The sequence below is a fragment of the Ochotona curzoniae genome, unplaced genomic scaffold (assembly GCF_017591425.1).
Source record: "Ochotona curzoniae isolate NIBS_2020 unplaced genomic scaffold, NIBS_Ocur_1.0 contig_291, whole genome shotgun sequence".
Classification (NCBI taxonomy): Eukaryota; Metazoa; Chordata; class Mammalia; order Lagomorpha; family Ochotonidae; genus Ochotona; species Ochotona curzoniae.
The window spans coordinates 12,552,770-12,579,878 of record NW_024465649.1 but is presented as its reverse complement, the minus strand read 5'-3'; the positions used below and the strand labels follow the sequence as shown (position 1 = coordinate 12,579,878).

General features: G+C 46.8%; 1 protein-coding gene and 1 non-coding gene across 2 annotated transcripts; both read left to right on the top strand.

Moving 5' to 3' along the window:
* Positions 1-159: 159 nt before the first annotated feature.
* On the top strand, positions 160-25,125 carry LRRC42 (leucine rich repeat containing 42). The gene is made up of 8 exons (XM_040978515.1): positions 160-268; positions 6,071-6,558; positions 11,986-12,117; positions 14,646-14,764; positions 16,897-16,985; positions 17,158-17,271; positions 21,728-21,812; positions 24,631-25,125. The coding sequence occupies exons 2-8, from the start codon at positions 6,086-6,088 to the stop codon at positions 24,906-24,908; spliced, it is 1,290 nt and encodes a 429-aa protein (XP_040834449.1). The 5' UTR covers positions 160-268; positions 6,071-6,085; the 3' UTR covers positions 24,909-25,125.
* On the top strand, positions 13,498-13,601 carry LOC121155399. The gene has a single exon (XR_005883660.1). It is a non-coding gene; the product is annotated as a U6 spliceosomal RNA (small nuclear RNA).
* Positions 25,126-27,109: the final 1,984 nt, after the last annotated feature.

The following is a 27,109-nucleotide window of genomic DNA, read 5'->3' as shown; positions in this document are numbered from 1 at the left end:
GCCCACCTCTGGCGGCTCTCAGGGCCTCGGCCTCGGGCACGGCCCCGCCTCCGGGCCCAGCCCCGCCCCTCGGGCCGGGTCCCGCGCACGCGCGCCTCCCCGCGCTGCCGGTCCCGCGGTCCCCCGGCGCCAGGTCGCCCCCGGCCCCCTCCCTCTCCGCTCCCTGCTCGCCTGCGTCTCACCCTCCTAGCTTTGTGCCCGGGGTGCCGAACTGCTGCTGGGTCCGCCACCGACGCTCTGCCGCTTGCTGCCCCTGGTAGGGGCACAGGTAGGTGGCGGCCGCGGGCCGGGCTGCGTGTGCGGGCGGGGTGTGAGGAAGGAGTGGTGGGGGAGGGGAGAGCCGAGGGACGGGGTCGGGGATGGGTGTGGGGGGTGTTGAGGGAGAATGAGGGTTGGGAGATGTAGTTCCAGGAGGGGTCGGGTGCCCAGGCCTGCTGCGGGGCTAGTAGAGAGCGTTAGGATTCGGGGCCGGGGTGGGAGCCGGATTAGCCCCGGTGAACTCGAGGAGGGGGCATGAGTGGCAGATTGCGAGAGGGTTTGGGGCGGAGGTTGCCGTCCTGGGGAAGGGAGTGGGATCCGAGCGTTGTCCGGAGAGGAGGCATAAGGATTGGCATAGGTGAGGGGTGGGGTTTGGGGGACTGGGAGGAAAAGAAGTTGGGTTTAGGAAGTTGGGTTTAGTGAGGCGTGAAGAGAGGTGGCTCTTGAGGGTTGAGGACCCCAGATTGGAAAAGGGTCGGAGAGACTCGGGGTGGGAAAAGAGGGAGAAAGGGTGGTGATGGAGAGGAGGGTGGCGTGTGCCGCTCTGTGGGGGAGGGGGCCTGATGGGGTTGGAACGGGTGGATGGTGGGGGAGCCACGTTTCAGGAGGGGCCCTGGGGAGTGGGAGGGCGTGAGTGTGGGAAGGCCTGGGACTCTGGGTGCCAGGGGTTGAAGTTCCTGAGTGGTGGCAAGTGTTGGGAGGAAAGTGGCTGGGCTTGTGGGGACCCCTCCCTGCCCGCCCCAGGAGAAGAAGGGCGGGTGAGATGGTAGGTGGGGAAGCTCAAGGTACTGGGAGAAGTGAGGAGGAAAAGAGAGTAATGGCAGAAATACCTAGGGCTTGAAGCTGAGTCGGAAGTTGGTTATGGCTACTGAGAAACTGCTTTTCGTGGAGGTTTTCATGTTAGAAAAATATTCTCAAGAATGCTGCATGTTTTAAGTAAGCCTTGGGGTGAAGGCTGTGGGGTGCCAGATGTTGTCCTGGTGGAGGGAGGCAAGGAGGCCTGGTCCAAGGGCCCTGGCCCTCTGCCCTCCAGCTCTTAGATGTCCTTTGCTGTGCCGTCCCTGTCCCCTGTCCCCACCAGCTGCAGACATTGAGTGTTGGAGGGATCCAAAAGGTGGATGAGATGAGTTTTAGCACCTTTGTCAACCCTTAAGATGTCATGATTTTATTCTATTTTTTTAAAATATTTATTTATTCTTATTGGAAAGTCAGATATACAGAGAGAAGCAGAAATGAAAGATCTTCCATCTGCTGATTCACCTCCCAAGTGGTCACAACGGCCGGAGCTGAGCCGATCTGAAGCCAGAAGCCTGGAGCTTCTTTCAGGTCTCCCATGCAGGTGCAGGGTCCCAAGGCTTTGGGCGGTCCTCTACTACTTTCCCAGGCCACAAGCAGAGAGCAGGATGGGAATTGGAACAGCCAGGCAGGAACCGATGCCCATATGGGATCCTGGTACATGCAAAGCAAGTATCCTAGCCACTAGGCCATTGCACTAGGCCCATGGCTTCATTCTTGAGAAACAGTGAAAGAGCTTTTGAGTTCTACAGGAACACAGCCCTGAGATTGGATGCTGGCCCTGCCATTTACCAGCTGTTCCTTTGTCCCGTGGTCCTCTGTCCATAGGATAGCTTTATAGACTGAAATGGAGCAAGAGATGGGCCACTTTGGCAACTGAACCAAAATAAATATTGTATCTTTGAAATATTTGTAGAGTTGAAAACTTGAGACTTGATGAGGTGACTTTGGGCCTCTTCGTGTGTTAAATGGCATTGCTGACCTGATAAGGATTGTTGAGGATTCCATGAGGTCGTTTTATGTAGTACCTGGCACAGTGCTTGGCAGCTGGGGGTACTGAATGAACAGTCACCAGCACATCCAGTTACCATCAGTAACTGTACTTGTTATTGTGACAAGTACTAGGACTTGATACCCTAAGCAAATTCTTCACTCGTTTTACATACTGAAGTTAGGTGCTTGCTTCTGGACTCTTCACTATGAACCCTGTTGCTTTTCCCTCCCTCAGTGCATCTGACATGAAGAGTCACGCTTTTGCTTGGTAAACTGGCCTTAGGGTTTAAAACACTGTCATGTTTTGTTATTATTTTATTCAAAGAGGCAGAGAACTGAGTGTTTTTATTCATGTAGTGAGGTTGTAATTATTTGATGAAATGATATGCCTGTGGTTCTTTCAGCTCACGTGTGGTGACTGAACACTAGATCATGTGCTGTTAGACCATTTCTCCATGATGTTACGTGTAGGTTACATAGCCGCCTCTCTGTAGTGACTTGGGAGCCAGAATGCCTCTCCCTCATTGGGTCCAGTATAGAATGTAGCTGCCGTAGATTGACACTGGACATTGTTGGTCTTGGAAATACTAATTTAATTTTTAGTTGTATATGGACTTTTGCCGTCGATACAATAAGCCTTGTCTCCTCAACACAGTTTATGATAGATCACCCTGTGTAATAGCCAGGGACAAGCAAAGCCAAGCACAAAAGCTTAGCACTTTGATGGTCCTTAATCTTGAAGAGTTTAAACATTAATTTATGCCTTAGATCATTTTGTATTGCTTCCTAAACACTCAGGAAGCCTCTTGGGGAGAATGTAGGCTAGAGAAACTTAAAGTAGAAATCAAAAGTTACCAGGACTCTGAACTGCAGTACCATGGTTGTTTAAGAACAAAGAAGCCTTGGACTTCTGGACAGATGGTATAGCTTTGCGTTTCAGGAATTTTGGATATTTTCCCCCCTATATTTGATGAGTCATCAAAAAATAAAATGTATCTGTGACTGTGTCCCGTTTTTTCAGGAAATAAGCGCTGGAAGTCAAAGCTGCCAGGTTTGGGGGCAGTCTGAGTTAGTGTCCTTCTGCGGCCTCAATTTGCTTACGCCCTCTGCTGGGAGGAATCAGGCTCCCCCACTGCTCATAGCCTGTCCTTCTGTTCAGTTTGTGGAAAGCACTGCTGGGGCTCAGGGTTAGGAGAAATATGGATAAATAGACCCTGTTTCATTGCTCGGAGATCTCACAGTGTGCCATTCTGTTGTACTTTAAATTCCACAGAATTTGTCCCTTAAAGTCAAATCATTCCCATTTAGGGCCATCACTTGGGAATGGCTCTGAGAGCCCCATCAGAGGGATAAAGGTCGAAGGAGAGCTGCTTTATCTTCTTGTCAAGGTCTATGATGTTGAAAGGGCCAAAGGCTTACCCTATGGGAGAGCTTTGAGTGGGGTGTCTCCTTAGTAGCAGACATGAATGCTGGCAAGAGAGGGATGTGGGTCCTAAGAGCTGGTACTGTGACAGGTTTCTTTCTCCTTCTGTATTTGAGTCCTGTCCCCTTCCTCCACCATCATCTGCTCTGCTTCTACCACCTGCAGAAGGCGCTGGCAAGTGGGGGAGGAACCTGCAACTGTTGCCTGGAAAGGAGGCTGGCTCCTAGCAACAGTGTCAGCAGGCCTGCTACTCAGCAGTCTGTCCCCTTTATGTCTCACCCTCCCTCTTCCTCAGTCCAGCAAATATCTTCTGGGGGAAAACTCATATCTAGGCATTATGCCTGGCCTGGAGAAGAGAGAAAAAGCTTTGGAAACATTAGCAAGTGAACACACAAACAGTACGCAGTGCTGCATGCTGTGTAGGAGAGTCTGGATAAAGACCAGATAGACATGCTATGGTATAGAGCTGGGGAAGATTTTTGAGGAGTAGGAACATGGATGAGGGAAGTGTTAATGGTAAGCAGGCATTAGCCAGGTCAGGGAGCCAGAGAAGGATTTCCAGCCAGTGGAAGCAGACTGAGCGAAGGCCAGTGGGACAAGAGCATGAGACTATGGGTGGAGAGCATGGGATGTAAGAAGATGAATGGGAAAAGATGAGGATCCAGGGTTAGACAGGGCCCTCTCTTCCCATGTGCTTTTACACAGGTAATTATCCTCGGGAAAAACAGTTCCCACAAACAAGCTCATCGTTGGATCTCCAGAGACTCACCGGCTGCATTGTCTGCTGACATGTCGGGCCCTTTGTTGAAGCAGAGAAGCTGAGTGGTTTTAGTCTAAAAGCCAGTCAGGTTTTTTAGGGATAGCATCAGAGTCTCGTAGAAATACCAGCATATGTTTTTTACCTGTCTTCTCTTTTAACTTGGATGGAAATGATAACCAAGGCTGCTGTTATACAGTAGGTTAAGTTGCTGCTTGGGACTCCTACATCCCCCAGGAGTCCCAGCTACTCTACTTCCAGTCCAGCTTCCTGCTAATGTGCCTGGGAAGGCAGTGTTGGCCCAAGTAGTTGGGCAATTGCCACCCATGTAGGAAACTTAGATGGAGTGCCAGGCTTCTGGCTTTGACCTGCTTGGGTCCCAGCTGTTGTAGGTATTTGGGGAGCGAATCACCAGATGGAAGATGTCTCAATTTTTCTCTCTCTCTCTCTCTCTCTTTTTCTCTCTCTTTCTCCTTCCCTCCCTCCTTCTCTCTTTCTCTGCCCCTTCTCTGTGATGCTAGAAAGCCTTTCAAATAAATGAATATGTTCTTTTAAAGATTTATTTGTTTTTCTTGGAAAGACAAATCTGCATAGAAAAGGAGAGACAGAAAAAAAGATCTTCCATTCACTAGTTCACTTCTCAAATGGCCTAAATGGCTGGAGCTGAACCATTCTGAAGCTAGGAGCTTCTTCTGGGTCTCCTATACAGGTGTGGGGTCCAAGGACTTGGACCACCCTCAGTTGTTTTCCCAGGCCACAAGTAGGGAGCTGGATGGGAAGTGGAGCAGCCAGGATATGAATCCAACCCATATAGGGTCAAGGATTTAGCCACTGGGCCATCATGCTGGGCCCCAAATAAATTAACCTTTAAAAAAAATACCACTTTTATTAATATAGCAATTTCTCATGTATTTTGAAATTTCACAGTTACCCAGGAGAAAAAGTATTCCAGTTCTTGGGCATCTACTGTCACCCATGTGATTGCAGAAATACCCACTGTTCTGTTCTTGTTTGCTTCAAATTCTTTTCCTTACCTCAAACGTGCTCTGATAAAACCTTAATAGACCAGATACTTCCAAGGGTAGGAAGGGCTTTAATTCACTCTTTTGATGGAGGCTTTAATTTATAAATCCAAAAACTGGCATGCCTTATGGCCCATGGGAAGGTAAGACTTAGCAAATGAATAAACGTTAGTTCCACAAATAATCAGTTCAGAGACTATAGCCTACCAGAGCACTGTGTTAGGGTATCTGTATGGATTAAACATTGTATGTCCTCTCAGGAAACTGCAAGCAGCAGAAGGCAGGCCCAGAAGCAAACCAGTAGCAAGACAATAAGCCGAGTACAATAAAGAAGTAGGTAAAAGATGCCAAGCTAGGGAGGGAATTGCTTATTTCTAGTCTTAAAATTGACAGTTTTAGTGTCTTTGTCATATTCTGTGGTAGGGAGGGGTTGTGGAGCATTTAGTGTCTCTCCAGTTGTGGGGTTCTCAGGTTTTATCCAAGTGTCTATGTAATTAGGCTATGATAAATTCACTTGCAGATGAGACTTGGTGAGTAGCTGTGATCACTTCCCCAGGGAACATTCTAGAAATGAGATGTTTCTTTGAAACATGAGTAGATCACCAGCTAGACAAGAGAAGGATAGGGAGGGGCATTCTAGGTGGAGACATTTGCAATAACTTTCAATGTCTACTACACAGGTACCTAGTGTGCCTGGGCTTGCCCATGCCAGTTGCTGGGTTTGCCCAGGAGGCTAGGAAAGCTCTGGGCACAACATGATGAAGTTATGTGTTTCAGTTGACATCTTAACCAGGCCTTGCTTCCCTTGCCTTGTTTTCACAGTTATATTTGAGGGCCATGTCTTGCCACCTCAATTCGGAAAGCCACCTGGATCCAGGCCCCATCTATGTCCGAGAAAATGGACGGCTGCACATGGTCAGCCTGGCTCTGAATGGCGTCAGGAGTGGCCTGCGGCAACCCAAGCCTTTCGGACTGTTTTCCAAAGGCTTTTCGGTTGAGCTGTGCATGAACAGGGAAGACGACACTGCCCAGAAGGAGAAAACGGATCATTTCATCTTCACGTACACCCGGGAGGGCAATCTCCGCTACTCTGCCAAGTCACTCTTCAGCCTCGTCCTGGACTTCATCTCCGACAACATTGACCATGTCGATTCCCTCATTGGCTTTCCCGAGCAGATTGCTGAGAGACTGTTCTCTGCAGCCGAAGCCAGACAAAAGTTCACGGAGCCGGGCACAGGGCTGAGGGCCTTGCGGAAATTCACCGAGGCCTACGGGCGTCTGGTGCTCTGCTCCCTATGTCTGCGGGACAGGTGGGTGATGTGGTTGGGTTCTTGGGGCCCTTGTGTGGGTGTGTCAGTGCTGTCCATGGCGCTGGGGCTCAGCCAACTTAGAGATACAAGGAGGCACAGATGGACCATCTGGAGAAAAAGCAGTGTCTCTTCCTCTGCTTCCCCTGGTCCCCTTCCCCACCAGCTCTCGGACAGCAGTGGGTTTCATGGCTGTTTTCAAGGATGAGGTGATAACTACATTGCCTCCGTGAGGCAGTACTCTGTGTGCAGCTGCTGTGCTCTGCCCATTAGCTGCACTCGGGGGGCTGTGGCAGGGGCCTGCCAGATCACCGCCTCGAGTTCTTGATCATGTTTCGGTTTGCACACCACTAGGTGTTGATCCTTAGGTCAAAGTCACCTTAAAGAAGTGCTGAAAATGTCACAGATCCTAAAGTTTGGGAATTCTTAGATAAACTTCCAGTACCTCAGTCTGTCTACTGAGAAAGCAGGTGTTTCCTTTGTAATTTCCTTGTGCTCCTGTTTGTTGTTGTTGTTGTTTTAATTCTGCCATCATATAAACATTTCTAAACTGCTAATTTAAAAAAAAGCTTTAAAGGAAAGTGAACATGGCAAACAACAAACACAAAAGGATGTTAATGTAACATAAGCCTTCTTAACATCTCTTGTTTCCTCTGTCAGAGTTCAAGTGTTACTGGTTGCTTTTGTGTCATTCTGGGGGTACTCCCTGAATAGTTGTACGTGGCTGTCTCCTTTGATATATGAATGACAGCATGGTGGCTACACACACACTGTATATTTTTAGAAGTTCACTTGTTTGGAAGAGTTACAGAAAAGGGGAGAGAAGGAGGGATAGAGACCTGCTGGTTCACTCCCAGGTAACCATTATGTCCAAAACTGGCCAAAGCCAAGAGCCAGGAGCTTCATGCCAGTCTCCCACCTGGATGGCAGGGATACATGCATTTGGACCATCTTCTGCTTTTCCTAGGCCATTAGCAGGGATCTAATTAGAAGTGGAGCAGCCAGGACATGAATCAGTACCCATATAGGATGCTAGTATTGCAGGTGGTAGCTTTAGCCACTAAGCTGCAACACCAGTCTGGTGTATACACTCTTACACACCTTGGCTTTCTTCGTGTAATTTGAAAACCTATAATATTTGTCTAAATTTGACGTTTGTCATCTATGTTTGCAGATTTGAGAAATGTGTTAATTTATTTAATAGGCAAAGAAAGAAAAACATAGAGTTCCTATCCACTGGTTTTCAAATTCCTGCAATGGCCAGGGCTGGATCAGGCCCAAACCCAGAGGCAGGAATTCAATCCAGATCCCTCCCTTGGTGGCAGGACCTTCTTGTCTAACACATGCTGCCTCCAGGCCTCTAGGTATGCCGTGGCAGTTGACTATTAACAAGTATAGTCAATATGCCCATTGAAATGAGGATGAACAAAAAGTATCTAGTGGAAGAGGAAAAATTGCTGTCAGCAAATATAAGCCAGGGCTTGGCACAATGACTCAATGGCTAAATCTTCAGCTTGCAAAATCCAAGATCCTTGGACCCAGCATATAACCTAGAGGCTAAAATCTTTGCCTTGCACGCACCAGGATCCCATATGGGCACTGTCTCTAATCTTGGCAGCTCCATTTCCCGTCCAGCTCCTGGGAAAGCAGTCAAGGACAGCCCAAAGCCTTGGGACTCTATACCCACATGGGAGACCTGGAGAAGCTTCTGGCTCCTAGCTTCAGATGGGTTCAGATCTGGACATTGCGGCCACTTAGGGAGTGAATCAGTGGATTGAAGATCTTCCTCTATCTCTCCTCCTCTCTGTATATCTGACTTTCCAATGAAAATAAAATGAATCTTTAAAAAAAAAAAAGCTAAGATCCCATATAGGCACCAGTTCATGTCCTGGCTGCTCTACTTCTTATCCAGCTCCCCACTCTTGGCCTAGGAAAGCCTTGGGACTTGCAACCACATGGAAGACCCAGAAGAAGCTCCTGACTTCTAGCTTCAGATCAGCTCTTGTCTGGCCATTGCAGGCATTTGAGAAGTGAACCAGCAAATGGAAGATCTTTCTCTGTGTCTTCTCTTTGTAAATCTGCCTTTCTAGTAAAAATAGATAAATCTTTTATACATATACATATACATATGTATAGCTTATATGTGTATGAGCTAAACTCATATGCTAAAAAAAAGGAAGAACTAATCAGTTTGTAGGATTCTCCTCCGCGCCGCCCCCCCCCCCCAGGTCAAATATTGTAGTTGCAGAAAGAAAAAACAATCACATGTGGAAAGACCAGAACCTTAGACTGAGCAAGTACCTCAGGGCATCTCTGTCTTGGTGTAGGGAGCTCAGCTGAGGCTGAGGTTGGCACTGCTATCATGGGGAAGGAAAATAAGGATCTTGCCTAAGTGCGAAAGGCAAACAATGTTTTGGTCTAATTTGCATATTTAATGTTTTTATGTTCCAAGTTATTCATGTATACCTTGTTTTAAAATTATTTTATAAAAGCAGCATATATTATTTTAGGAAGGACATAAAACTATAACATTCAAACACCTTTGTGGGAAGCAGGTGTTGACTAGCAGTTAAAGTGTCAGATCTAGGCTTGATACCAGGCTCCAGCTCCTGTCTCCAGCTTCCTGCTATGTAAACCTGCAGAGGCAGAGGTGACGGCTCAAGTATTCAGGTTCCTGGAGTTTGGAGAAGTGGGCCGTCTGTCCCCGGCTACTGGCTGTCAGCAGGGGAGTAAGCTCCCAGATAAGAGTTCTGTGTTGTTGGCTTTGTAAGTAAATAAATAGAAAGAACATGATCCTACAATGATGATACTTTTCAGATACTTATTTTTAATGTACTTGAGATTCTCCAGCTATGTTATCCCGCCCCCTTGTGTTCATCGCTTAAATATTCCCCATCCTACTGAACTGCTGTGTTGTGTTTGTGATGCCTGTGTATTGTTTCAGTGGCGAGATTGTGATGAGCATGGCACTTTCATTCACATTTGATGAGCACATAACATTGGTATAGTTGGAAAGCACTTTGGCAACGTGCAGCTAGCACCTTAAAAACCTAGACTGTTGAGTCCACTTATTGAGAATCTGTTATAATCTGTAATAATCAGATAGGAACAAGTATTTGTACATAATGGTCTTCACTACCACCCTTTTAGCTGGAGAAGTAGAGGCTCAGGAAAGTTACAGACCTTAGGGTTACACAGTGAGGACTTTGGGGTTGGGTCAGTCTGTGTGGTGCTTGAGTGCTTGTGTCTGAGTGTTGTTGGTGGCTGTCTGACTGCAAGACCAGTCACACTCTGATCACTATGATCCTCCGTGTTGGTGCCACTGCCTTGAGTTTTGTTTTCTTTCTAAATCACATTGCACAGCCTTATGTCCTTCAGCAGTAACCCTCATTTCAGAATTACTAAAGATCTTTTGGCTAATTGATCAAAGGATGTGTGTTTTCCTTCCTCTGATTGCCAGTAATCCCCCAAATCCCTAATAACACTTCAGTTCTGTGATTGGAAGATGGGAAACAATGGCTTTATTTATAGTGCAATTAAAATCCAACTGAGTAAATAAGGTTCATTTGTGTAGACTTCCAGGATGGATTTGCAGCCACTTAGGGTGCCTGTGTAACGGCGCTCTCAGTGACTCAAACCATCTGTGCCTTGCTGTCAGGCCAGTGATTGGTTTGAGCACGTCATATTTGGGTGGGAAAGAGGAAGAAAGGCAACCCAGCCTCCCTTCTGCCATGTGCTGATTGAGGCCTGGTTGGAGCACTTGGGTTGTGCTGCTGGGCATGACCCCACCAGTGCCAGCACACCCAGTGGCTGTGGGAACTAGCCCTCCAAGAGGAGTGGGTGAGAAAGGCACTATCCTGCTACTGTCAGCTTCCCTGTCATCTGAGCTGGTCTCGTATTTCCTGTCATGCCTGATCCTTTTCATTTTACCTCATTGACCCTTTTGAAAGGGATAAGCGATCAGAAACCTGGTGAAGCGCAGGCTCTGGAATGCCGCTGGGACCGCCATTTCCCCCCAGAGGCCTCCCCAAGGCTTCCTGCTACCAGTTGGGCATAAGGTGTGTCGGTGCTATTCAGTTGCCATGGCTTGTCCCAATAACTGTCTCACCTAGAGTGAATCCTTTTAGGAGCAGGGCTACACACACTTGGGAAGTCACATTGGCAGGACAACAGTGACGTGGTGGCATGTGCAACCATTCAAACTTGGATTATAGTAAAAGAGATGGGATGTTCTACCAAATATTAGGTTGGTATGTTCTTAAAGGTGTGCCAATTAGAGCTCAGAGTTCTCGACTTTGCTGTAATGTTCAAATCACTAGATATTCAGCACAGGTAAAAAGTGACTTTAAAAATAAAAATTAATATTTTGAGTATCCTAAAGTTTGGAATTTCTCAGTCAGATCTCAGTACCTTTGTTAAGGACTGTCTGTCTAATGACAAAGCAGATGTTTTCTTTTAACTTGCTTCAGCTCACATCCTTTTACTTATTTATCTTTGTTTGAAAGGCTGATTTTACAGAGGGATTAGAAAAAACAGAGACAGAGAGAGGCATCGTCCATTTGTTGGTTCACTCCACAAATGGCTGCAACAGCCAGAGCCAAGCCAATCTGAAGCTGGGAGCCAGGAGCCTCCCCTGGGTCTCCCTGATGGGTGCAGGATCCCAAGAACTTGGGCCATCCACTGTTCTTCCCCAGACCACAAGCAGGGAGAAGATTAGCTTGCTGTATTGATGTACCAGGTGGCTTAAGATTTATTTATTTATTTATTTATTTATTTATTATTTGTGTGTGTGTGTGTGTGTGTGTGTGTGTGTGTGTGTGTGTGTGTGTGTGTGTGTGTGTGTGTGTAGGCTTATTTTACTTGAAAGTTAGATTTATACAGAGATCTTCCATCTACTGGTTCACTTTCCAAGTGACCATAATAATCAGCTAGCTGATCCAAAGTGAGGATCCAGGAGCTTCTTCTGGGTCTCCCACGTGGTGGCAGGTGCCATTCTCTGTTGCTTTCCAGGCAGTTATCAGGGAGCTGGATCAAAAGTAGAGCAGCCGTGGGCCCAGTGTGGTGACCTAGCAGCTAAAGTCTTTGCCTTGAACACCAGGGCCCCATATGGGCGCTGCTTCTAATCCTGGCAGCTCCACTTCCCATCCAGCTCCCTGCTTGTGGCCTGGGAAGGCAGTATAGGTTTGTCTAAAGCCTTGGGACCCTGCACCCGTGTGGGAGACCTGGAAGAAGTTCCTAGATCCTGGCTTCAGATTGGCGTAGCATTGGCCATTGCTGCCACTTGGGGAGTGAATCATCATCTTCCTCTCTGTCTCTCCTCTCTGTATAGCTGACTTTCCAATAAAAATAAAAGTAAATTTAAAATAATAATAAATAATTTTTTTAAATAGAAAGTAAAAAAAACTGCTGACTACTGTCCCCAATCCACAGGTGTCTGGTGATTTCAGAGAAACTCGAGGAGATAAAGTCCTTCCGGGAGCTTACCTGCTTGGATCTTTCCTGTTGCAAGCTTGGAGATGAGCATGAGCTTCTAGAACACCTCACCAATGAGGCTCTGTCTAGGTACTGACCTGCCAACACTGGTTTATTTATTTTATAAATATTTATTCTATGTATCAGAAAGGGAAAGTTACAAATTGAGAGATAAAAAGAGGCCTTCCATCCACTGGTTCGCTCCTCAGGTGGCCTCAACTGCTCGGGCTAGGCCAGGCCAAAGCCAGGAGCCGGAAGCTTCTTCCAGGTCTCCAGAATGGGTGCAGAGGCCCAAGCAGTTGTTCCATCCTCTGCTGCTCTCCCAGGTGTATTAGTAGGGAGCTGGATGGGAAGTACAGCAGCCAGGATTCAAACCAGTGCCCATGTGGGATGCTGGCACAGCAGGCATTGGCTTAACTTGCTGTATCACAGCACCAGCCCTGAAACATTTTTATTTTAAAAATGTTCTTGAAAGTGTGATTCAGTGGGATCATCTAATTACCTCCCTTCTTATGTTTATCTGTTAATTTTTTTTTTTTCTAAAACGTTTTCAGCCTCCATTCACTTGGTCCAAACAATGTAAATGGAATAGTCCTCAGGAAAGCCACTCTGGGGATAACTTTTTGCAGACCTTTATATTGACATGTAATGCTTGAGGCTACCTGAGTTTAAAAGTGATTTTTGCCCTCCATTTTTTTCCACTGCTACTTTATTCAGGGAGAGACAAGAAGTTATGCCATGGCTCACATTCTTAAGTAAATTTTTTTTATATTAAAGATTTATTTTTAATTTTTATTACAAAGTCAGATATACAGAGAGGAGGAGAGACAGAGAGGAAGACCTTCCGTCCGATGACTCACTCCCCAAGTGACCGCAGTGGCCGGTGCTGCGCTGATCCAAAGCCAGGAACCTCTTCTGGGTCTCCCACACGGGTGCATGGCCTCAAAGCTTTGAGCTGTCCTCAACTGCCTTCCCAGGCCACAAGCAGGGAGCTGGATGGGAAGCAGGACCTCTGGGTTTAGAACCGGCGCATTCAAGGCGAGGACATTAGCCGCTAGGTCACGCCGCCAGGCCCACATTCTTAAGTAACTTTAAATGAAATATAAATTATAAGGAATATGAAATATTAAAGAAATTCTTTTTCAGAACATGATTTACAGAAATGGCCAAGTTCATATGATTGGTACATAGTTCAGGTGATCTCAGGTTAATATGACCAGCAGAGAGGAGGCCAGAAAGATTGCATTACCTTCTCACTCACGCCCTGACACCCGGGGTCTGATTGCAGGATGCCTACTGCTGATGCCAGCAGTGATGGGCTGCCCTGTGTCAGGTGTTCTCATGTGACGTTAGTTAGGACCCTGGCCTTGATTTGAAGAAAGGGTGAACATGTTAACAGGCAAGTTTCAGGTGTGGGTGGATTGGACTAGGAGGATACTTTGTAAACCCACTGTGAAAGTCTAGACTTGGGTGCTTGCTTTGGCTGCACATACACTAAAATTGGAACAATACAGAGAAAATTAGCATGGCCCCTGCACAAAGATGACGAAAGTCTGGACTTGGAAAGCTGGTTAAAAGTAGAGGATTACTTGCTTTGTAAAAAAAAGTCTTTCGCAGTCTATTGAGATACTTAGAATGCATTTGTTTTTCTCACAATTTGTTGGAAGTGCAGGGTTTGGGTTGAGGTATAGTCCCTGGGCACCTGATGGGACCCTATATCCTCAGTGCCCTCTGCCAGGTGAGATCAGTACCATGTGATACAGTGATTACTGAATGAACCCTCCTGCAGGGACTGAAATGCTGCCCAAAGACCTTGAACTCTGTGATATGTGTGGAGAGCTCCCTGACTTGCAGAGAAAAACTCACACACACCGTGTCCTTTTCCGTGGTGCTTCTTTATTATCCTCCATCTCCTCCCTCCTCCGTTCTGCACAAACTTCACAATATATACATTTCACCATCCAATCAACATTAAGGGCAATACAGCATGCGTAAAGCACACCAACCATAACGCAGAGTACTAACCCTGCACGTGGTGAGCATGCACCAGGGGCCAATCAGGATGAAGTTCCGGATTCTGCTAGGCCTCTTCCTCATGACCCTGGCATACAGCCAAGGTGTCATCTTAGGGCTGAGCAGCTGAAGCTCCCAACAGCATGTGTTAGGTGTGGAACTAGTGCAATGATCAATTGGTTAATCCTCTGCGAACAAGGGTTGGCATCCCATGTGGACACTGGATCGTGTCCCAGATGCTCTACTTCCCATCCAGCTCCCTGCTTCTGACCTGGGAAAGCGGTAGAGGATAGCCTAAAGCCTTGACATTGAACTCACATGGGAAACCTGGAAGAAGCTGTTGGCTCCTGGCTTTGAATTGTCTCAGCTCCGGCCGTTGTAGCCATTTGAGGAGTGAACTAGCAGATGGAAGATTTTTCTGTCTCTTCTCTCTATAAGCCTGCCTTTCCAATAAAAATAAAACAATCTTTGAAAATGCAGTAGGTGTGAAATACCAGGAGATGGAGGATGTTTTGTTATTCTAAATGGCAGTTGTCAAAGCGTGTTCTCACGTGTAGACTGTCTCACATTGTCTGTAATTCCTCTCTGACCTTCTGTTTTCCTAGTGTCACTCAGCTCCACCTGAAGGATAATTGTTTGTCTGACGCCGGGGTGCGGAAAATGACAGCACCCGTTCGCGTGATGAAACGAGGCCTTGAAAATCTAACACTATTAGACTTATCTTGTAAGTTTTATTAGAAATGATGGATTATTATTGTTACATGAATGGCCTTGGGGGTCACCTGGTTCTCTTTCATTTTAGAAGTGATAAAGAAAAGGTGGCTTCTCTAGGTACTATAACAGGTTAGTGTCAGCAGAACTAGGGCCAAAGGCCCTTGGCCCCTGGCCACACCCCTTCTTTGGCACCTGCCCTCTCCTTAGGGTAGGTAAAGCCCTTGCAGACTGCACTGTGACGCTCACAATACCAACCAGGCAGCCTGATCCATGGTATGAACAGCTTTGTGTGACCCCTTGGATCAACCACTTAAACCTCTCTGAGCTGTCTGTGAAATGAGCCTGTGGGTAGATGGATACACCCAGGGACATGTGGTCATTCCATTAATATTTTTTGAGAATCTGTAGTGCACCAGGGACTATGCTTGTAGTCTTCACAACTTTATCCTAAATGTGGACTCTGAAATGAGAGAAGATTCTGGAAATAGTGCAAGTTAGTATCAGGAGTGATAGTTTCTGTATCAGAGTACTCATTTTTTTTTTTAAGATTTTTATTTTTATTGTAAAGTCAGATATATAGAGAGGAGGAGAGACAGAGAGAAAGATCTTCCATCCGATGATGCACTCCCCAAGTGTCCGCAACTGCTGGTACTGGGCTGATCTCTAAGCCAGGAGCTCTTTCAGGTCTCCCACGCGCATGCAGGGTCCCAAAGCTTTGGGCTGTCCTCAACTGCTTTCCCAGGCCACAAGCAGGGAGCTAAATGGGAAGCGGGGTCGCCGGGATTAAAACTGGCACCCATATGGGATCCCGGCACGTTCAAGGCAAAGACTAGCCACTAGGCCACCGCACTGGGCCCCAGAGTACTCTTTTAAAAAAGATTTATTCGTCTTAATTGAAAGGTGTCAGAGTTACACAGAGAGAGGAGACACAAAGAGATCTTCCATCTACTGGTGGCCACAATTGGTCCAGGACTGGGTCAGGTCAAAGCCAGGAACCTCGAAATCTAGGTGTCCCCCATGTGGGTGGTAGACACCCAAGCACTTGGGACATCTTCCATTGTTTTCCCAGGTATATTAGCAGGGAGTGGAATAACTGGGACTTAAATTGGCTCTCATACAGGATGCTGACATTACATGGGTCAGCCCAACTGTGCTGCAGTGTAAGCCTTTGTGTCAAAGTACTATTGAAGGAAAAAAAATTTTTTTTTAAGATTTATATATCTGAATGACAGAATTTACACACAGAGAGGGAGAGATTACTTCCTAAGTAATGCACTGGCCAGGGCTAGGCCAGTCTGAAGCCAGGAGCCAGAAGCTTCAACCAGGTGTTTCCTGTGGGTACATTGGTCCAAATGCTTGGGCCATCCCTGCTGTGCATTAGCTAGGAGCTGAATTGAAAGTGGAAGAGCTGAGAATCGAACCAGTGAGCATATGGAATGCTGGCTTTCAGGTAGTAGGCCCCCAAGCTCTTTTTATGGTGAAAACTGAGACAGGTGTTGTGGCACAGTGGTTCAAGCCAGTACTTGGGATACCCACGTGTTAGGTGGAGTACCTGGATTCAAGTCCCACATCCATTTCTGATGTGGTTTCCCACTCACGGGCAGTCGAGCTGGCAGCAGCAGGTTGATGGTTCAGGTAAATGCATCTCTCCCACCCACTGGGGAGTCCTAGATGCAGTTTCTGGTTCCCAGCTTCCAACTGGCCTAAGTCTGGCTATTGAGGATATTTGGCAAGTGCCAATTGGATGATCTCTCTCTGTCACTCTGCCTTTCAAATAAACAAAGTTTAAAAATATAAATAAATGTTACTGCTTTAGAGGTGAAGTGGCCATGAATAAAATATGAAACATTCTAATACACCTTTTTATGTGTTATTTATGTATGGTTCAAGGAAAACCAGCCCTTTGGGATCACTGTCTGGATCATTTATTTTTCTCCTCATCCCCAAGTCCTCTGAATGAGAGCAGTAAAAGATCTTCGGGGTCTTGCGTTACAGATAGGCAAGAGAAGAATGCTGTATTTGGTTTACCCTCCAGTGTTTGCCCCTTCAGTATTTCGTAGTTACTGCATTTTTTGAGCGTGTGGTTGAGATTTTGGCAGCAGTTAAAATGAAAACAGCATGCTCCTTGTTTTTACCATCTAGGTAACCCTAAGATCACAGATGCAGGAATTGGATACCTGTTCTGTTTTAGAAAGCTAAACTGCTTAGATATCTCTGGGACAGGGCTCAAGGTAAGATTTTTGATTGTCTCTCTTTCATTTTTTCAGACTCCACAGTTTCCTAGTTTGCTTCTGATAAGTGATATTCAGAAAGGGCTGATGTGTGTGATGGTGTTTCATCGCTACTGAAAGCAAGTAAGAGTTGATGGCTATGTTTGCGTTTCTGGTCTGTCTCCCTCCCTAGGATGTAAGCGCCATCAAGCACAAGCTGCAGGCCCGCATGGGCCTCGTCCTCTCCCAGGTGTCTCTGAAGGAATTCGATCACACTAACTGCAAGACCGAGGGCTGGGCCGACCAGGTACTGCCACGTTGGTTTGACTTTCATCTTGGGTCTTTCTCCAACACATGGAGCACTCATTAGTCCTCTCAGTATTCCTTGGCTAAGTTCCCATCTTGGCATCAAGCAGACCTGCGGGCCCTAACTGACCTGTCTACTTAAAGAGTCTGCATTGAGGTGAGATCTTAGATCTCAGGCTCTGGCCTCTGTGCTGTGCCTCATCTTTCCTAAACCTGGAAAAAAATAACATCTTACAAATGTCTTTCCAAGACATCTTGGAAAATGATTGAGCACTGGGTCCGCTATGCAGAAGAGCTATCTGACCTGACCTCGGGGCAGATTTTCTTAGTAGAGTGTCACTTTCTGGAGAAAGGCTAAACCCTGATGCCTTGCTCCGGGATTCACAGCTCTCCCTGTGGGCAGATTTCTCCCAGGCTTAGGAAGGCGTGTCTTTCTTGTCCTTCTCTCACCAAGCTCTGCTAATGACAGAACTTCACTTTGATGCTTTCATCTTTGCCTTTTTTCTGATTTTTGGTTATATTTCAATATGTATTTCAAAGGCAAAGCAATGGAGTGAGAGATCTTTCAAGCCCTGGTTTACTCCCGAGATGCCACTGCAGCTGCATCTGGTTCTGCCTGCAGCCAGGAGCCACTCTTCCAAATGCTGGCCCCTTCCCTTGTTTTCTTATTTTTCAAAGCCTTTGCTCAAAATTGAGATTTTATTGGTGTTGCAAATTAATACATAGACTCTTCACTTTGTACATAATTCTTAACATACATATTAAATATCTAAAAAGCCGAGAATTTGCATTCTTTCTAGAAGTTATCATAGTGATTCTCCAGCTTCAAATCACCCCCTTTTCCAAGATTTATTTTATTATTTGAGAAAGTGTCAGAAGAGAGAAAGAACTCTTGCATGCATTCCACAAATGAACACAGCTCCTGGAGCTGGTTCAGGTTGAAGCCAAGAGCCCAGAACTCCATCTGAGTCTCCCACATGGGCAACCAAGCACTTGAGCTGTCTAACGCTGCCCTCCCAGGCATGCCTGCAGGGAGCTGATCAGAAGCAGAGCAACATGGGATACTGGCTGTGCTGCCATACTGGCTGTCCGATTTTCAATCTCCCACAGCACATTAACAAGATTAGGATATTGAACTACCTGGACTGGCCCAGCCAAATACTTTACAGAGGGCACACGATTCTGACAGAGCAACAGGAGGGGTTCACTATAGGAAACAATTTTACTAAACAATATGGAAGTAGAAGTAAATGAAAATGAAGCCTGGCATCATGGCTCAATGGCTAAATCCTTTCCTTGCAAATGCCAGGATCCCTTATAGGCACCAGTTCATGTCCTGGCTGCTCCACCTCCCATCCAGCTCCCTGCTTATTATAGCCTGGGAAAACGTGTTATGTAAGCTTGTGTAAGAATGAATTTGAGTGCTGTTTGTTGGCTGTGAGATCAGTATTAATGATGTAGTGATAAATATTTTAAAAATGCTCTTAACAGAAACAACGAATTTTTTAAAAAGTCATTGAAATTAATCATAACGCAGGGCAGCGTTGTGCTTTTGACATAACATAGCATGTTAGTCCTTTGCTGCCGCTCTGGTTTGAGTCCTGAGTGCTCCTCTTCCCATTCAGCTCCCTGCTAATGTGCCTGGGAAAGCAACAAAAATGGTCCAAGTGCTTGGGTCCTTGAACCTACCTGGGAAACCCAGAGGAAGCTCTTGGCTCCTGTTTCAGACCAGCCTAGCTCTGGCCATTGCAGCTATTTGGGGAGTAGACAAGTGGATGGAAGAGAGCTGTCTCTCCTTCTCTGTCTTTCTGTATCTCTGCCTTTCAAATAAACAAATAATTATTTTGAAAAAGAAAATATTTGTGACAGATTAGTTGTACAAACTCATCTCCTAGTTGTCAGTCACTGTGTGTTATAGGTATGGGGCTGGCAGGAAACAGTCCCCCATTAGTGGAATGTCCAGCTGACCCCCACATTGGTGAAAACCTCCCTAATTCAGTCACCCACTATTTTCTGATTGTTCTATAAAATAAACACCAGCAGATGATTTCACCTGTTTTTATAAAATCATTTAAATAAAAAAAATAGATAGGTGAACTTCCTCTAAAAATGGTCATAGAGTTACTAAAAACTAGTGTTTACAAAATTGATAAAAGTACTGTTCAGGACTGCACATGAAGGAAGACAGGGACCACTGATGAGACTGTGAGCCGAACTTGGCTTTGCCTTGTGCCTCGTGAGAGGCTGGCCTCTGCTCAGGGGTCATGTCTCTGCTGCAGACAAGTCTTCAGTCTCTTGGGTAGCCACCTCGGCCTGTGGCCCCTGAATTCTCTTTCCCTTCAGCTTATGCTTTCTGTCTGATAATTCTTCCTGTTGCACTTTGGGTTTCACTTGACATGTACAGGAGCAGAGTTAGCTAACGACTTTACCCATCTCCACGTGGCCCAGTCCTGGCTATTGCAGGAACTTGCAGAGTGAACTGGTGGAAATAACAAAGCCTTTTTAGAAGTAATGGTACAGATGGACACTGTGGCAGAGCTGGCTGGGCTGCCCCTTACCGGGGGTCCTCCCGTCCCGCAGAAGAAATCACCCGACACTTGTGAGAGTCTCCAAGGCGCTTTATTCCGATCTTCCGTTGTGACCGTTATGACTATTAATTCCGTTACGCTCCAGCCCCTCCCCCACCAAGCCCCCCCCCTTAACTGTCAAACCTGTCCAATCAGCTTAAAGATACCAAGGCACACCAATCAGGGCAAAGGGCCAATCACAGGGCAGGAAATGGTCAGTGCCCCCAACAGCCCCTTCTGTTGTCCACATACTATATCAGAGTACTAGTTCATATCCTGGCTGCTCTGCTTCTGATGCTAATGTGCCTAGGAAAGCAGTGGAGAGTGGCCCAAGCACTGGGGCCTCTGCCATCCATATGGTAGACCTGGAAGGAGTTCCAGGTTCCTGGCTTGGCCTGGGCCAGCTTCAGCTATTGTGGCCGTTTGGGGAGTGAACCAGCCGGTGGAAGACTTCTTTCTGTCTCTCTCTTACTCTGTGTTATTCTACCTTTCAAATAGTATTAAAGTATAAATTATTTCCCCTTGCTGTCCCTCCCCACTACTGTTTCAGGGCCACCCTCTAGTGCATAGTGTCATAGTCTGTCTGGTGCCCAAAATCAGCTTGTGCAGAGCAGTCATCTTTTTCTTTCCTGTACCCAAGCATCTCTTATTAAAGATTTATTTATTTAAATTGCAGTTACAGAGAGGGAAAGAGTGACAGAGGTCTTCTGTCAGCTGGTTCACTTCCCAAATGGCCACAAGGGCCAGGCTGAAACCAGCAACCAGGAACTTCTTCTAAGTCTCCCACACTGGGGCAAGAGCCAAAACTCTTCGGCCATCCTTCACTGTTTTTTCCCAGGCCATCAACAAGAAGCTGGATTGGAAGTAGGACAGCTGGGACTTGAACTAGCACCCATATGGGATGCCAATGCTACTGGTGGCAGTATAACTTGCTATATCACAGAGCTTGCCCCTGAAAAGTTATTCTTACTGGTGTTCTTAGAACATTTCTCTTAGTGAAAGAACAGGTTTCCTTTCTTGCCTCCAATTCAACATGTGAGGTTTATCCATCTCAGCCTCCTCTTAAATCTGTCCCCACTTTCCATAACCTGGAAAGATGATAGAAAGATGCCAGCAGTAACCACCACATGCGTTTTTCCTGTGGCATGTGCTGTGCTAAACAACTGCTGTGTGCTGTCTCCCTGGAGCCTTCCAGCAGCCCTGGGCAGCAGGAGCTGTTACAAAGCCTCGTTTTGCAGACAAGGAAGTTGAGAGCCTGTCAGCAGCAGAGCCAGCTCGGGAAGGAAACTGTATTCTCTAACTACATCTTGCCATGTGTCCTGCAGTGTGTCTTGTGACTGTCTATGATCAGGTTGTCATGTAGTATAATGAGAACTGTTACACGTGAAGTTCTTTTTCCCATATGTTAGGGTGATCATCAAGTTTATTTATGTGTAATTTATATGCAGATTTCTGAAACAGTTTGTAGAAGCTTACAATAATAGAAATCTATGTTAGTCAGAGTTCTTTTTTTAAAATGGAACAAAATCATGAACTGTTGAGAATGTGGAAACGTGGGCAAATATTTTGCTGAGTTGACATTACCACTGGTGTGTCTGAAGGCGTGAAAGGAGTCTAAGCGTTTGTGAAGAATCTTAGGGCCAAGGCTTCGCAGGGCAGACCTGAGCTTGAGGTACGCTTGGAGTTTTGAGTGAGGGTAAAGACAGCTTCTGAGTTAGGCTACCGGAGGCTTCAGAAAAGCCAGGCTTGCCTGGGGGCTGTCCCTTGTCCTGAAGTAGTGGTACCACAGGGGTTTGTGTTCCTGGAAAGGGAGCCAGGGGCAATGTGAAAGCCTCAAGGTTCAAGTCTCAGGATTTTGATGAGATTCCACTCTTTCCAAATGTATTGCAGATTGTCCGGCAGTGGGAGCGCCTGACAGTGAAACCCCTGAAGAAAGCGGCTGTTGCGGAGCCTCGAAAGACAGCTCAGTACTTCTGTGAGAAACTCCCTTCCTTCAAGCAGTCAGCCTGTCTTCTGGCCATGGGGATATTATGATAGTGCTAACTTATTGATGACCATCCAAGAGCTCTAAGCATCAGCACGAGGAAGATAGTTTTTATAGTTATTTATATCTCGTCTTGTTCCAAAAAAAGTTTTTTTTTTCAAAGATTTAGTTTATGTGAAAGACAAAGTGATGCAGAGAGGGAAAGAGAGACCGAGAGAGATCTTGTGTCTGTTTGTTTATGCCCAAATGCCCACAACATTCAGGGCTGGACGAGGCAGAAGCGAGGAGCCTAGGACTCTGTCCACTGCCTGTCTATTTGAATGGCAGGAACCCAAGCATTTGGGCCATCCTTCACTGCCTGTTCAGAAGGATGAGCGGGAAGCTGCGTTGGAAGGCTCAAGTAGACAGGACTTGAACCAGCACTACTGTGTGGGATTCAGGCTACCCAAGCAGCAGTTTAACCCACTGCACTGTAGTGTCAGCTCTCCAAAAAAAAAAGGCACTGGAGTAAATAGAGTAGATAAGAAAGGAGTTAAAAGTGGAAGCAACCTAAAAGTCCATCACTAAGAGTCCATCAGCAATGAATGGACAAAAAAGGTGCAGTATTTACATGAATAGACTGCTACCCAGTCTTTGAAAAGTAAGGAGGGACTTGTAAGCCTTGGTCAGTGGGCAGGCTGCCCGTCAAAACACTGCTGTCACATGTCAGGATGCTGGTTCAAATCCTGGATATGCTGTTTCTGATGCAGTTTCCTATTAGTATGCCTGGGATGTTAAAAAAAGATAGCCCAAGAACTTGGACCCCTGCCACCCATATGGGAGGCTTGGTGGAGTTTCTGGCTCCTGGCTTTGCCCAAATATGGCTATTGTGGCTGTTTAGGGAATAAATTAGTAGGTACATCTGTCTGTGAATGTATTTCCACCTTTCAAGTAAATACATCTGTTTGTATGTTTGTTTAGGAGAGACAAAACGGGAAAGATCTTCCGTCCACCAGTTCACTCCCCAGTGACCGCAATGGCCAGAGTGGAGCCGATCTGAATCCAGGAGTCTGGAGCTTCTTCCAGGTCTCCCATGTAGGTGCAGAGTCCCAAGGCTTTGGGCCATCCTCAACTGCTTTCCCAGGTCACAAGCAGGGAGCTGGATTGGAAGTAGGGCCACTGGGATTAAAACAGATGCCCATATGGGATCCCAGTGTGTTCAAGGCGAGTGCTTAGCTGCTAGGCCACCATGCCAGGCCCAGAGTTTTCAATTTTTTTGTATTTATTTTATCAGTGACAAGATCCAGATGAAGGAGTTATAAAGATAATGAAATAAGAATCGAAGACTTACCAGTTAACACTAAGAAAGATGATGCTGTTGGATAGGTTGTGCCATGAATTTGGCTTTTAAAAGGCAGAGTATGGCCTGGAGTGATGGCCCTGTGACTGTTCATGTCCCAGCTGTTCCACTTCCCCTCCAGCTCCTGGTTTGTGGCCTGGAAAAGCAGTGGAATATGGCCTAAAGCCTTGGGACCCTGTGGGAGTTGGAGGAGGCTCCTAGCTCCTGGCTTCAGATTAGCTCAGCTCTGGCCGTTGCAGCCACTTGGGGGGTGAACCAACGAATGGAAGATCTTTCCCTCTGTCTCTCCTTTCTAAATCTGCCTTTCTATTAAATATAAATAAATACATAGGCCCAGCACAGTGGTCTAGCAGCTAAAGTCCTTGCCTTGAACGCACCAGGATCCCATATGGGCACCAGTTCATATCCCAGCTGCTCCACTTCCCTTCCAGCTCCCTGCCACAAGCAGGGAGATGGATGGAAAGTGGGACCGCCGGGATTAGAACCGGCACCCATATGGGATCCTGGCGTGTTCAAGGCAAGGACTTTAACTGCTACGCTATTGTTTCGGGCCCTAGACATTCATCTTTATATCACCTTTATGGAAGATTTTAAATTTAAAATCTATCTATCTATGTATACATGTATATGAGCGAATACATACACGCACGCACACACACACATACATTTGCTTCGAAGACAGAAAGAGCGCATATTAGTTATCTTCCATTTGCTTATTTACTTCCCAAATGGCCTTAGTGGTTGCGCTGGACCAGGCCAAAACCTGAAACCAAGAGCTGCATCCCTGTTTGGCCTGGGCACAAGCCCTTGGGCCAACTTGTACTGCCTTCCCAGGTGCAGGAGCAGGGAGCTGCTGCTAAAGTGGAGCAGCCAGGTTGAACCAGCACTCTGACATGGGATCCTGGCACAGGAGACAACAGCTTAACGCGCTGTGCTACAACACTGATGCCTTTCACTTTTTATATTTTCTGTTTGTGAGGAGGGAGCTAGATGTAGAGAAGGAACACAAGCACACTCGCACTCCCATCTACCCTGAAACTAGGAACTCACTCCAGGTGCCAGATCTGGGTGGCAGGAAGCCAGCTCCCCAATCCCCTCTGTTGTCCCCCAGGTCCTGCATCAGCAGGATTCTGAGCTCAGGTGGCAGAGCTCTCATACAGCCCAGACACTCCAAGGACATGCGAGATTCTTAGTTGGCATCTAAATGCCCAACCCTAAGTCTCTGTACCTTGAAAGATGAAAAAGCCACTTGCCCAAGGACTCATCCAGGAGGAGGCAGATCTGGGATTTGAACCCCTACGTGTGAGCCCAGTGTAAGATCATTCCCATATACACTACCACTGTCCACAGAGATATTGTCAAGAAAAGAAAATGTCTCATTTTGGTCTTTGTTATTTCTGAACATTGGCAGGCTTCAGCATGCCGGGTCACCAGACTAACTCCCTCCTCCCCTCCCCATGACTTTCATAGATGGAAACCGCTTCCTGGCCGAGGCCTCTTTACGATGTGCCCTGGACAACACCTGCCCGTATGCCAATGAGAAGCTCCAGTTTCGGAAAGAGAAGCCTGCAGAGGCCCGGGGGCCATTGTTGAACTGTGACACTGCCATCTCAGTGCACGAGCCCCAGAAGAGCAAGAAGAGGACTTTCGAGGAGTCAGAGAAGGAGCCGAGTAACTCCCCACAGGCTGCCAAGCAGAAGTATGTGTGCCTCACTGTGCAGGACTGGGACCTGCTAAATTCTTACTGATGGGCAGCTGCGTGCAGCCCTGTTGCCCAAAACCCTAGTGAAAGAGAAGGCATGGCTGAGGGTTTCCTTTGTGTTTGATGTTACCTGTGGCATTGGCATAGCAAACAGATATTTCTACTTTTGTGGTAGGGAAGGGAAATGCTATGGAGGTATGTTAATAATTTGTAATGTATATTTTCAATACATAGTAATTTTTTCAAATAAACTTTTTTGCTGTCCTTAACTTTTTAAAAAATTTTTATTTACTTATTTGAAAGAATGACAGAAATTGGGAGCTATTTTATTTTTGTTATTATTTTTGAACGATTTATTTACTTACTTAAAAGGCAGAGTTAGTGAGGGAAAGGCAGACATCATCCATTGGTTCATCCCAAAATGGCTCCTTTTCCTCAAGGCTCTTGCTCATCTCTGCTGCTGATGCAAAACAAACCTTTCTTAGGGTATGAACAAGCTGTTCTAGTCTCTGAAAGTCTAGGCTTTGTGTTATGGAGGCGCTGCTTTCGTGAAGGAGGCAGGAATTCATGACGTGCAGAATATAGATGGGGTGATTCCTAGGTGTGGTTAACTTACATGTGAAGATAAACTTTTCTAAAGCTAGCCTGTCTTCTGTCTGGAAAATCACTTAGTGTGAACAATGGGCCCCATGCCTCTTTAAAATCTCACTTATTGAGCACAAGAGTAAATAAATAAGTGATTCTCCAATGTGTAGCCCGTGGACCCTGCTCCAGAACTCCTGAGGTTTTTTTTTTTTTAAGGTTTATTTTATGTTTTATTGGAAAGTCAGATATACAGAGAGAAGGAGAGACAGAGAGATCTTCCATCCGTTAGTTCACTCTCCAAGTTGCTGCAACAGCTGGAGCTGAGCCAGTCCAAAGCCAGGATCCCAGAGCTCTTGTGGGTCTCCCACGTGGGTGCAGGATCCCAAGGCTTTGGGCCATCCTCGGCTGCTTGCCCTGGCCAGAAGCAGGGAGCTGGATGGGAAGTAGAGCAGCTGGGACATGAACCAGCACCCACATGGGATCCTCGCAAGGCAGCACTTACAAGTTGAGGGTTATTTAGCCGTTGAGCTCTGGTTTAAAACCCTCCTCGATCTATCTACTGAAGAGCAGTGCATTCCATTGTATGTAATATCTATATAATTCACATTAATTATCATGTATATACGTAATTATTTCCAAAGGGATTCAGTGTGGTCCCTTGCCTCTGGCTGGGCATTGCTGGGTGGCCCTCTTCCCTCAGAGGAGGCAGGACTCCTCCTCTGCTGGCAGCCTGGCTGGGCCTGAGCTCCCAGTTGGCTTGAAGGCCTGCGCTTCTGTGAGCTCAAGGATGAGAGTGGAAATCTCTGGCAAACAGCAGAGGCAGGTGGTTCAACCAGTCTGGATTTGCAGGCCAGTGTCCTGAGGGACTGAGGCTGAGCTGCTTTAAATCTCATTCATCTACCCCTGTGTGTTTGCACAGCGAGGAGGAACCTGTTGTACTGCTAGTACCGTTCCCGGAGCTTAGGCCATGGGAGGCTGAGAGAGGCAAATATTGACGCTGGTTCCTGCTCTGGGCTGCTCTGTGTCCGGAGCAGGGGGCGGGGTCTGCCTGCCTGACATTACCTGCTGGAGCTTCTGGAGCTGCCTCCTGGAATGCTGTTTGGGAGCACTGCACCTGCATCTCTTCTCCCCTGCCCTCTCCCCCCTCCCCTCCCCTCCCTTCTCCTTCCTTTCCTTTATTTTTCTTTCTGTTTCTCTCTTTCTCCTTCCTCCCTCCCTCCTCTCCTCTCCTCCCCTCCCCTCCCTCCCTCCCTTCCTCCCTTCCTTCTTTCCTTCTATCCCCCAGGTCACTTCCCAAATGGCTGCAATAGTTGGCCGGGCCACACCAAAGCCAGGAGCCAGGAGCGTCCTCTTGGTCTCTCACATGGGTGGTAGGAACCCAAGCACCTGGGCTCTGCTGCTTTCCCAGGCACATTAGCAGGGAGCTAGATTGGAAATGGAGCAACTGGGACTGGAACTGGCATCCAAATGGGATACCGCCATCATAGAAAGTGGCTTAAAATTGGCTTTGACACCAGCTTCTTTCTGAAATACTGAAACAATCAGCCAGGAATGAGATGTCAGCTGGGGCTTGGGAGGCAGTTTCTCTGGAATGATGCCTATCGAGGTTTAGCTGTTGGCTCTGCATCGTCAGAGTTGTGCAACTTCAAGCAAGCCACATGG

Bases quoted from the DNA above. Each gene is read 5' to 3' on its own strand.
- LRRC42 (XM_040978515.1), top strand. From the start codon at position 6,086: ATGTCTTGCCACCTCAATTCGGAAAGCCACCTGGATCCAGGCCCCATC. The intron at 16,986-17,157 runs GTAAGATTTTTG...CTCCCTCCCTAG, and splicing joins TCTCTGGGACAGGGCTCAAG to GATGTAAGCGCCATCAAGCA. The intron at 21,813-24,630 runs GTGAGAAACTCC...TGACTTTCATAG, and splicing joins AAAGACAGCTCAGTACTTCT to ATGGAAACCGCTTCCTGGCC.